The 12,578-nt window shown below is 39.7% G+C and overlaps 1 protein-coding gene across 5 annotated transcripts in view; it reads right to left on the reverse strand.

The window, feature by feature from the left end:
- Positions 1–598: 598 nt before the first annotated feature.
- Positions 599–12,578, reverse strand: part of EML4 (EMAP like 4) — a 148,187-nt gene continuing 136,207 nt past the window's right edge. For all 5 annotated transcript variants that reach the window (XM_039697843.1, XM_039697845.1, XM_039697844.1 and 2 more), the window contains 4 exons: positions 9,775–9,862; positions 8,427–8,525; positions 3,900–4,030; positions 599–3,428 (listed from right to left, as the gene is read on the reverse strand). In XM_039697843.1, coding sequence (XP_039553777.1) covers positions 2,964–3,428; positions 3,900–4,030; positions 8,427–8,525; positions 9,775–9,862 — 783 coding nt within the window. In that variant the 3' untranslated portion in view covers positions 599–2,963. The remainder of the gene's footprint in view (positions 3,429–3,899; positions 4,031–8,426; positions 8,526–9,774; positions 9,863–12,578) is intronic.

Here is a 12,578-nt window from a genome sequence, read left to right on the forward strand (position 1 = left end):
TTGCCTATCTTGCAGGTTTCTTCCCTCTGTACCTCACCCTCCTCTTTTGTGAAGGGCAGAAACCAGATGCAAGAAACTGGAATGATTCAAAGCCTTTGAAAAGATGGAATCTCACACAAGGAATATATTCAGCATATTGTGACCTTCTGCACCTGCAGCTGGACAGAGACTGCAAGGAATGGGGAAACACTGGGGTATTTAATACATTGTAGCCAAAATAAGTTTGTGTTTCTCTCCTGACTTCCACAAGAAAGTTTCTGGGCAGAACCCTGGAAGGGAGACTGTACTTTGCAGCAGGACAAAGATCTGTTTGTAACACTCTGCCACTCATCAATTAGCTACAGAAGGATAATGCCAGGTCATGAAAAAGGGAAATGTCGTACAACTTAAGAGACATAAACAAGAGCAATATTTAGATCTGACAATAGTACACATGATGCTGAGTTAACTTCTTTTTAGACAGCCTGGGAGGTTATGAAAAAAGCACATGTTAAGAAAGTTCTTTCAAAATCACAGACCCAGACACTGAAACTGTGGTGACAGCATCCACTTGATGTATAGAAGGAACCAGAACAGTATGGAGAAAGACACTGCAATATTTTATTTTGATTATTTTATTTTTTTTAATCTTCAAAGTTTTCTGCCTCAAGACAGGAATGCATGATAGATAGAAATGGCTCAAACATCTTCACATGAAACACTCTTAATCATAATTCATTCACAATTATTTTTCTAAAACATCTACAGTTACATAATCCCATTTCCATCCATTATCACAGATTTAATTATTTGTTAAACAGTAGTTGCCAGCAATTGAAAGCTGTAAGGCTTTTTGCATATTAGTAGAGTCTTCTGAACTACACAAGAATATCGCAACTCTAACTCTCACTTACATGGCAACCCCAGGTGACAGATGTTCCAAAGAGAAATGTGTTGCTTATGTGGAGTTCATAAAAATGACAGAGAGCTCTCTGTGCCTCGTTAGCTCTACTATCCCTTCTCCTTTACTAAGATTATTTTCTAAACCTACAGCATATTCCTCATTTGTAACCAAGAACTTTGATGAGCTGATGAACTTTATCTTCCACTGCTGCTATTTGGCAAATTTGCAAGTCAGACATACTAGAGCTCTCCAGTAAAACTATGTACAGAGCACAGTTTGAACAGATGGGTCGCTTGGAATCCATATCTCCCTCCATCTGAAGGGAACTACTTTGAGGTTCTCTGAACTGTTGTAAACAAGAGGATATTTTTTTCTATATATATATATGTGTGTATATATATATTTATATATTTTATATATAAATGTTCTAAATGTCCTTTGGGAGTCCATTTGTTTTTACCTTTCCAAATGATGACTAAATACCTGATCTGTAGCATTTCTCCTGAGAAGATACTAGTAAGGGAATGACAGTTTTGATGCACTTTGGAATGGCACAATCACGTAAACGTTTGCACAATTAAGACTTATGAACTCATCCAAAGTTTCTAAACATGATATTCTAACTAAGAACTAAAATACCAGCACAATGCAGCAAGTTAAAAAAGAAAATTCTATGTAATCAAAATATAAACAAGTACATAGGAAATGGATATCTGCCAGTAAATCTATGTCTTTTCTAAAGTAGGAAATGTATGCACTTAAGAAAAAAATGTAGCCATCTGACAAACTTCGTAAAAAAAAGTACTTTCCAAATGCATAACAAATGCCAAGATATCCCGTAACTGGCCAGGTATAGCCACATGAGAGCTGCATGGCTTAGAGCAACCTGGGGAGGGGTGGGGTGGAAATAAAAATCACAAAACAATAGATCAGCAAGTCTAGGGAAAACAAAACAAAAAAAAATCACATCATCATCATCTAAATTACTGTATGCTTACATCACAACTGCTAAAGGAGCCATGGGAAAAAACAGAAAGTAGAGATTGCAATTTAATGATTGTAAAGAATTACCTCTAAAAATTCAGAAGAAAAAAATATCAACTTACTAATTCTAAGCACCAATTAAATAATTTAAGTTAACTGTATTTATATTTTTCATACTAGGGATGGAGCAAGTTCTGCTTGAAGGCTTAAAGTTTAACTCTGGAGCCCATCTGATTTCTGTGTTCTTGTCACACTTCTTCTGCTGTTCACATCAAAGTCACTGTAAAAGACTCTCAAGTTTCCAATTCTCTAGGCAAGCAATGCTTTGAAGAGACAATTATGTCTTACAGTTTAAGTCAACTTTCAGGTCATGAAAAGTGAAACATGCCAGTATTTGGTTAGTCTGCTAGTTAAGAGTCTGTGAAAATGGAACAGTCAACGCCGTTCCTTGACAGGATTTGCCTTAGAACTAGCAGCACCCAGGGCAGACCAACTTTGAACACATCCAGACTCCATGAGGAATTAGTAGTGTTAGAAAATTGCATATGTGTTAGATCAAGAAGGCATTGCCATACATGTGGCATTGTTATGTTATTTTTCCTCTATTTTTCTCAAGGAAAAACAAAGGAAAGCAGCCCTACAGAGAGCTTTTTGGTTGTTTTTTCATTCTGTTTGTCTTTGTGCCTGGAAAAAGCAGCACAGTGCTTCCCAGCTGGAACAGCTCAGCGCTTCCCATCAGCTCAGTTCTTCTAGAAAGCACTTCCACTTGTAGTTAAGGTGGTCTACTTCAGCTAATTCTCAGAGCTAACCTTTTTTCCAGTATGTATTTCATGCCACTTCCTGACAGCAATTTCAGAACTGAAATGGATCTACAGTAATGTCCACTACTAACTGCGACCAGATCTTGCTACAGACCATCAAGCCAGGCCCTTGGGATGGTTCCACACATTGAACTGAAGCTCAGACTAAAAATCTCACTGAAACTCAAAATCTGGAGTGGTCATGAATCTCAGCTACTCTTCCCTATTTGAACCCTCACCCTTGTAATGAAAGCACGCACACCATGGGAAAACAACAACCACCTGAGCTGGGAGCATTAAGACACCGGTGAGTTATCCTGCTGCTCCTCCGTGACCGTGGACTCGCTGTGCTCCTCGCTCAGCTCGTTGGAGGGCTCCTCGTAGCTCGGCTCGGCGGGATCCAGGCTGCTTCCCTCGCTTTGCTCCTCGCTGTGCTCCTCGCTGTGCTCCGCAGACTGCTCCAAGTTGCTCTCCAAGGACGCCGGTGAGCTGCCAGTTACGCTTTCGTTTTGGTTCATTTCATTAAAAGGCTGGGGGAGATGTGCAGGAGACTGCACAGCGTTTTCACTGGCAGGGATGGGCACTTTGGTGGCACCGATATCCAGGACAATGTCATTTGGTGGCAGAGTTACCTTCTCCACGAGTTTCCACTGAATAATACTCATGTCTTTCCCTCCAGTTGAAATCAAGTGACCGTCGCTATGGGTGAAGCTGACATTTGTCACATGACTACTGTGAGCACTGTATTTGTGACTTGGGGCCTATTGAAAACAAGCAGAAAGATTAATCACATGTCGGCTGGAAGAGCACATGATACGGAAATTTAAAACTACTAATATTTTTGCTTAGCCCTTCAAGAGAGATCTTACTTCACAAAAAAGTAAGGAATTCTATTTCTATTAGATTTCCCACAATACTTCCTCTCTTCTTTGAAACTTGGAATAGATTTAGATCTTTATAGAAAAAGTAATGGACCTCACACTAAAGCCAGCAAACACAAAGCATCAAGCCTTGTCTCCAGAATTTAAGGATATATTATTGACACTTCTCTTTTAGGCATACTCTTTTATATTTATACTGCTTTACACTTTCTGTTTTATATGTAAAATTAATGGAGGTTCTTGGATATAAAAGTAGTATTTGCCTACCAGGCTCCAAAACAATCATGCTGGAAGCAAGGAAAGCTTCAGGCAATGTAAACAAGCACATGAACTAGACTGGTCTAGACTTACCTTTGGCTTGGAACAGGGATACTGAAAGAGATGGACCTTACAAAAATCATCAGCCACTGCTATCACTTTTCGGTTATGGGATCTGACAAGGGCATTTATGTCTGTCCCATCTGATCCTTCAGGCCAAACTCCTAGGAAAGAGTACAACAGATATTCAGTAATGGTGGTTTTAGAAACAAATCAACAGAGAATTCATGAACAAAAATAAAATCTATAAAGCTGTGAGAAAAGGCAAGATGAACAAAAGGTAAGACAGAAATTCAGATGTAAAATGGAGCATGCATTGCATTAAATATCATTAATATTTTGCTAGTCTAATGCTGCTCCCCCCACCCTGTTCTCCCAAACCCTCAGTTTCAGCCAGGATAACATCTTGGGCTTAACATTTGTTTCCTGTTCAAGACCTCAGTCTTGTTTAAACCTTATCTTTAAGTTTGCTGCTAAACTGGTAACTCTTAATACTGTCATCAATGCACAGACATTTTAAAAGCAACAGAGATGTTGAAGCACAAGGCAAACCCAGGTACTGTACATTGTGGTCCTAATGGTTTCTTCTCTGGTTTCATTTGTTTGACTTCTTGTACTTTAAATCTTAGTATTTGTGAACTCAAAGAAGACAAATGATTGATGGTACTCTGCATAGAAGCCCAGCCTGCGCAAGTTTCATAGATGTAAGTGCTGTCAAGTGCTTAAGTACAATTCAATATGGTTTTAAGTCAAAAGAATGACACAGATATGTCCAGAAAATAGAGTAACAACATTTCCTCGATGAAAAACAATGATCAAATTTGGGATGGGGAAGACTCTAAACAAAATTATTTTAACAAAACCCAAAGACATTAGAGAGTCCCATTATAAAACAGACAATTCATATCAGCATGGAAAGCTGAACAAAAAGTAAGCAAGGGATTATAAGATATGCCAAAGGTACCAATGTTTTCAAGATCAGATTCGGGTTTCTGATTAGGTCTAGGAGTTAGTCAGAATTTTCCCCCTCAAATTTCACCCCCACCCTAAAAAACTCTCTCTCCAATTGATCAAGAGGGCTGTTGATTCTCAGATATGAAAATAACTTCATCCTCCCTTATAGTTGCTGACTTCAAAAAAAAAAAACAACCAACAATGTGCTGTCTACTGTTTTATACAGCACAAAAAGCCAACTCAGAATTGCCTTATCTTCTTGTTTTTAAGCAAAATGGCAAAGAGCATTTAACTTTAAAGCTGTTTTTCCCATTCTTCAGTGGGTGGAGTAAGAAATTTATTTTCTCTGAAGAATAACAAAGGAAGCTTGTTAAACTTGTTACAATGCCAATAAGCTACATTGTAGGTAATTTAATAAATAATGACATTAAGTGCTAAGGAAAGTATTCAGAAACATCCTAGTGTTCTTACATCAATTAAATAAAATTGAATTAAGAATTTATTACTATTTAAGAATTTTCAAGTAGTTCAACATGAATAAATTTTACCTTTCCTCATTCATTCTATATATGAAATACTGTTATCATGTGGGATTAATAAATGCCTGAAGTTTCAGCTACCACCTTAGGCAGGCTTTGACAAAGAACTATGCAATTTCCTCTTCTTTTTAATTTCCTCTTCCTTTTCATTTAAGATTAAAAGAAATGATATTCAAAATTGAAGCTTTTATTAAACATCTTTTATGTTTACCAAGTCCTTTAGCAGCTCCAAAGGTAAGGCAGCCCTTTGTCATAAGACAGCAGGATTTGCTTTCAATGCATCAGGCAAACATGAAAAAAACCAATACATTAATATGACTGAGTCTTGAATTCTTAAGATAACTGCAAAAATTCTTAATAACTGTACAAATAACAAACCCCCTGAAGTAATAGGACTTCATTATAAGTCACAACAGTAGCACTTCAATTTTAACAAATTCTGCTAAACAGCAGTAAGCCTCTCAAAAGAAGCTGTTCAGGCAAAACTGTGAGAAATGTGCAGCAAACCCCAGAGTGACTTCAAGCGTTGGGGTGCAAAGTGATGACACTGCTGAGCCAACAGCAATAGCAACTGCCAAAAGGAGTGATGCTGTTCTCATCCCCACCACAAATTTCCATCCTCTTCCTTCTGCTGACAACAGTGTGATGCCTGATCCTATGGCACACTACCCACAGAGCTACATATACCCCCAAAAGCCCAAATCCCACAAACCTAACCCTCTCTCCTGAACATCAGTGAGCAGCCCCCGGCTTGCTTGGAACCCTGAGCCAGGTGACCCTTGGGTGAAAGCCAGATTAGCAAATATCTGATAGGTTGGCTTAGCTGCACTGTCTGATTTAGTGGGAAAATACTTGCCTTTGTTTGAGGTCAAACCATAACTTTTTTTTTTGTTTGTTTGAGGTCAAAACATAAGATTCTGCAAAGGGTGTGAGACTAGCAGACAGTGTTAAATTAGGTCATGATGAATCTTGGCTAGGAAGTTTAAATATATTCTGTTGTGCTCTGGAATACCATCACATTATCTGCTTTATCTATTGCATGCCCAGGTCCTCTGGCACACTGAAGATTTTGAGAGCAGTTGAAACTAATTAAACTTCATTTAGAGTGGTTGAAGTTTGTATTAATCCAAAAGAAAATGCAGACAGGATCAGGAGACTTATCCACTTTCAATAGCAATAGGTAAAATGGTTTCTCACAACAGGGGTTATGGGAGCTGCTCATGTTCAGCCTGGCCCCAGTCACTTATAACAGCTTCTATCTAACAGCTGTCAAAAAGACAAAGCCAGTGGATGTGAAACCAAACTCTTTCTTCACTCCCACACCTCACCTCCTTAGGTCAGGAGTAAAGGACACTTCTGGGAAAGCCTTGGGATTCAGAGAGTTGCTGCCCCTATTCTGCCTGCTCTACTATCAAATGTAGTGCTAAAAGCTCAGTAGTAACATAGTCTGCTACCTCCATGTTTCTAGTACATTTAAGTACTCTGCAAAAAAAAAAAAAAAGTAAAATGTTTCAGCTCCAAGCTTATTCCACAAGGAAAATGCAGTCCTTGCAAAGTGTTTTCCTTGCTCCTGGCAAAGGCATCATATTAGCATCAGAGTTTTGCCTTTCACTTTCTGTGGCCTCTCCTGAATCTTCTGATACTCCATTTAAAAAAGGCTTTTGTGCTGCACTATTACTGTGAGTGAGGAGCAAAGTGAGTGAGGAAATGACTGCTGTGGTCCAATTCCTTGTTAGCCTAGGCTTACATGATCAGAGCATCAGGAGATGCTTCTACTTCACCCAGACCAACTGAATAAAAACACCTGCAAATACACAGTCTGGTTCACAGTTCTCAGCCTAATGGAAGCCAATACTGTCATACAACTAGCAATAAGCAACAATATTTATCTCCAGAAAGAGCATGCTCCTTTTTATTTCTGCTACATACCAAGCTCCAAAGAAATCAGAAATATTTATGCAGTCTATGAATTAGCTTCCTTCTCTGACCCCTATATTTTTCCTATTCTGTCTCAGATCTTTGGTACCCCAAAAGGAAATCATGCCTGGTTATTAAGCACCAAATGCCTTCCACCCAACCAATATGCCACACAAGTGTGTCAGTGTTAGCCCTCATACCAATCCTTTGAGGCTACCTGCTCATTAAGCACATGACAGCCCTTAAATACACACAAGATGTGTCAGAGGCTACAGAAAGGACTCACACTTCACTGATTTTCTTCTATCCTGCATGTAAATTGGTATTCAAAGTTGACTTCCTAGTAGCTGTGAAGAGAAGATTTGTAGATCTAACCCTCACCTCTAAAGAATTTGCTGATTTATTTGCTTTTGATATTTTGATCAGAACAGAGGCAGGTGCCTGATTTCAGAGGTGGAAGAGAGATGTTTCAGCACCCTGGTCACACAACTTCACTGGGAGGCTGAATCTTACTTTTATACCCCTCACAGAGGGACTCTTCATTTATGGCCAATTAGAGCTGCCTACAGCTACAGCAATTTAAACTGTTTTGCCACAGTCTATAAGAATAGTACTATTAAAAGCAGATCTGTCAGCTTTATAAAATTGTTTTTGTGTATTTTAAAAATAAACTACTAAGTAGAAATCTGTTAATGCTTCAGAGCATTTTTATTCTTTACAAACAGAGTGTATTACCTTTGACTACAGGTATCAAAGTGCTGTCATAATTTTAATTTATGAACTACAACCTACACTTGTAACACTCTTGTTCCTGTCCCAAAACAAGGTAAACAAAGGAGAATGCACATGTGCCATACGAACACTTTAAAATATAAGCCTGTTGCTTCAGTGCCTCCATACGTGGTAGCCTAAAATGACAGTGGGAGAGTCAACCCCCTAACTTCAAGAACTAAATAGAAATCAATTGTACATTGTCTAAAGAACACTTGGCGCACTTTAGCACAGATAAATACTGTGGTCAGTCACTATGGCCTGTGATCTCAGCATCCCTTAATAATCATTAACAGTGTGCTTTTAATGACAAATTGAAGCAAACAAAAACACAAAAGCACAGTGTTAGTAGCTTAAAAGCAAGTTAAACAGTGCTTACCAAACACTTGGAAGCCTAGCACACAAGTGTATGTTGTCCAATCTATATCCTTACAGTCAGAACGATTCCTGATTAGCTTACAGCCACTTGGAATGTCCCCTGTAAAAAAAAGTGAATGATGAGTCATGCAATGCAAAATTTTATTTCCATAGGTGCTCTTTGAAGAGATGCTAATCCAGTAAATAAATGCACCTTAAATCTAATCTGGAATTAAACTGTAGAGGCAAAGACAGACCACACCTTTATCAAATTCCATATACTTGAAGCTTTACTTGGTTTTTATGAGTCACATTTACTTCTCATTTCCCTCTTCTGATAGCATAACCTCAAAACCACTTCCCTGCAACTTGACTACCCTGCTACTCTACAAAATGCTTTAATGTAGCCTGTAATATAATAATTTATTCTTCCTGCTAGCTCCACTGATGTGCCAAAATTCAGTAAATCATTCAGGAAGCTGTGTTTTTTAAACTGTGAGCAACTACTGCCAGAGAAGCCTTAGACTGCGTGACAACTTTTAACTAGAAAAGGAAAGACTGTCTTGCAATACACCAAGCTAGTAATAATGGGTCACGGTTCTTTTCTTCCCCATACATGAAACTATAAGCACCAACACTTCCTTTTGATAGACTGTACTATCTAGATTTGAAACCTAACTTGTGACAGGCAGAAAAAATATGTGAAGGTGACGGACATTTAAACTGTTGGCAGTTCTTGCCTGTAAAGAGAAAAAAACATCCATCCTCTTCGACCCAGTTAAAGCCATAGGAAGACAGGAATAAAAAAAAAAAACAGACTAATGCACTACTGATGTTGAACTTCTGGCATAACCACTATGTGTTGCATTCATGTTTTCACATATTAAAAAAAGATAAACACAAAAACATTACTATCACTAACTCATTAATGTAGCATTACTGCTTTTCTTAGTTTTCATCACCACCAGCCAAGATAACGTTTCAAACAAGAAACCCCAGGAGAGAACTGTGGCACCAGCCCACTGATTTTATTCCCCCAAAATAACTGGTATTGTTGACACTAATTAGACAACTGTATATATTATTTTCAATCTACAGAACTTTTGGCCAACATCAAGTCCTAGAGCCACTTGTCCTGTAAATTCTACACTGTTAAACTGATTTATGACCTTGTAAAGAAGTAAGCTATATTTGGCATTGCCATTAGGTAACACACAGCTCTGAATAACATCAAGATATCAGGTTACACAAGTTCAAATCAGTCCCTTTGTCAGTAAGCATTTTGTACAGTCCTGATCAAACACACTTTTCTAAATACTCTGACAGCTAATACATATTTCTGTTTCCAGTGTATTTAATTTCATACTTACAGTATAGTATTTCATAGTCTCCTGAGTTTGACATTATATACTTGTTGTCCGGGGACCAGTCAAGGTGTGTAATATAGCTGGAATGTCCCTGAAGGAGAATGCAGTAACACCAGCGTGAAACACTTGATTTTAATTGAAAGTGAAGCAGAAATTGCACCCATAAATGGGAGAGCTAACAGCAAAAAAAAAAAAATCACCTTCCCACGTGCCCCAGGTCAGCTGCAATTCACTTGTGCGCCTTTAAAGGCTCCTTAGTACCACTGCCACACTTGCTAACAGCTAAACAAATGCAGGCTGGGCATCATGCCTCTCCAACTCTCCCTTGTAAAGCCTGGCCCTCTTGGACTCCAGAATGATTTACTCCTAGAAGGCATGATGCTGAAATATGGATGAACCCCAATTCATACTGCAATTAGGGACATACACATTGCTACTAATTGTGAAAAGCAAGTAACCTGCACAGGATCAGTTTTAGAGCCTAACAAAAAAGTGACAGACAGGATTTTTTAATTTCTCTATCCATTTAAAATAACTTCCATTAAATGCACACATGCAAATAACCCTTGTTCATCCTAAAAACTTAGGATACCTTAATTAACAACCACCAGGCAGAAATACAAGATCATGGACTGGTGTTACAAGAATATGTTTCTAAGCTTGTTGAAAGTCTCTGCTGTGCTTTTTGCATTGCATCATGTTAGCACCAGCTTTGAAAGGTGTCTGCTGTACAGGCACTGCGTCATCTTTACTAAGAATCAAAACCCTTTGGTCTAGTTGCTTAGTTAACACCATTAGGAGCACACTGAGGGTTAAGCACCTGGCTTTGGTTAAGCACCTGCTTTTGAGGAAGAAGACGGATGCAGCTGGACAGAGTATTTTTTCTGTGCACAAACTTCTTTTGAGGGAACTAAGAGTAATAACAACAGTAATAATAAAGCTATGAAAGGCTCCAGAGAAGCCACAAATCTATATAAGGTAGGAATCATGGGTAGCAAATTAATAAAAGTGATATCCATGTCACTCTTCCTCTTGCACCCTTTTATTTCTTCTTACTGCTTCTTTTCCCCTTGTAAGACCATCTGTTTTCTCCCTTTCACAGTCCTTCTGCCAGGAAATAAACTGTCACATCCTTGACTGACAGATGTCAAACCATGTCCCTCCCTCAGTGGGCATTACAAACAAGATGTCCCTAAGCCCCCCAAAGGGTCTCTTGGCACAGCTGGCAGCAGCCACACCAGGGCCATGCAGAAGCTCTGCACTGGCTACTGTACCACCCACCATGCCAGCATCTTCCACAGAGAACTCTAAGAGATCCTGATTGCTTCCAGAATTACATATAGAAATACACCTGTGTCCCATCTCCCTGTTCCCAAGTCCCCTGTGAGAGACTGCAAAAACATTTAGGAGAAAAGGTGGCCTTTGTGATTTGTTTACTTATGCAGGAGTCTCTGCCTCAAGCAGAGGAACTGTGTATTGACATAACTGCTTTGCAGTCATGGGTAAGACATATGAAACTGACATGCAAACCTGGTATTAAAAACAAGAAGTGCACAATTGGTTAGGATTTTTTTCTCCCCCGCCTTATTTTCCAAGTCTTCAAATTTGCAATTTAACTCCAACATGGAAAAGAATTGGTCAGTCATTTACTAAATCCTGACAGACATTTGGCAGCTGATAAAATTCCTGGGGGTGGTGGGGGGAGGGAACAAAGCAATTGGCCAGGGGGCTCCAGGCTGCAAAATCCCTTCAGGCAAGGGATCACCAAATGATGAACTGGAACACAACATTGTTATCATATTTGCAACAGAAGGATCCCGCTTTCTATTAAAATCTTTCTTTGGTAGCTGGCCACCAATAAGGCAACATTTTACTCTCTCCCTTTCTGTACCTTTATATACAATGAATGATTCATATCATTACCAGCTACAAAAACTATCTGACTAAATGGAAACTCCTTCCTCCATTGGCAGTGTTTATCTGTTTCAGACTTCAGTGGTGCAAGGTTCAAAATGCCCACAGCCTCTAGGACAGGCACACTAATGACTTCAGTGCACCAAATACTTCAGAGTGGCTGTCTATGTGGCTTTCACCCCACAGCCCTCTGAGTAAATGCCCAGCACTTGCTCTTCTTTTGCTAAGGTGTCTCTGATGTAAGGCAAAGAGACAGCAGCTGCTACCCAGGAATTGCTGACATGCTGGAAGTTCAGCCCCACACCTTCACACTGCTGACTGCATAGCTGGAGCCCTCAAAAAAACAGCTGCACTAGTCAAAATGGTTGTTTTGGCTCATCTGAAGTTCTGATCACAGCCAACTATCCCTTGCTGTGGAAACAGGCCCACAGGTCACAGACTTGTCTCTCTAGCAGCAGCAGAATGCCTGGCTGCGACTGAGAGGGGATTTAAACCTAACAGCAGGCATACAGCCCTTATGCACCAGCTAATGCTGGTTCAGTAGATAAAAGCCTTCTGAAAGAATTCAAGTAATGTATTCAAGCTGGAAGAAACAACCAGAAGTTGACTACCAGGAGGACTGAGTCATACTATTTGGAGGTCACCCGTGAGGCTACTGAATGACAGAATGCCAGAAGGATGCAGTGCCAGGAGAGTGCTCCGGGTCCCGAGCATGCCTGGGTGTCTCCCTGCTTAGCATCAAGCTGGTATGGGCCCGCCAGGGAGCACAGGGGAGGCGCAGGGCAAGTGAAATTGGATCTGCAGGCTCGCAGTGAGCTCCAGCAGCTCCACATCGCTGCCTTCTGCACCAGCTGGGAGGGTCAAGGGAGCTCAGCCCCGGCACAAACCGTGCT

Source organism: Passer montanus, unplaced genomic scaffold, assembly GCF_014805655.1.
Source record: "Passer montanus isolate IOZ18808 unplaced genomic scaffold, ASM1480565v1 scaffold12, whole genome shotgun sequence".
In the NCBI taxonomy this organism is placed as follows: domain Eukaryota; kingdom Metazoa; phylum Chordata; class Aves; order Passeriformes; family Passeridae; genus Passer; species Passer montanus.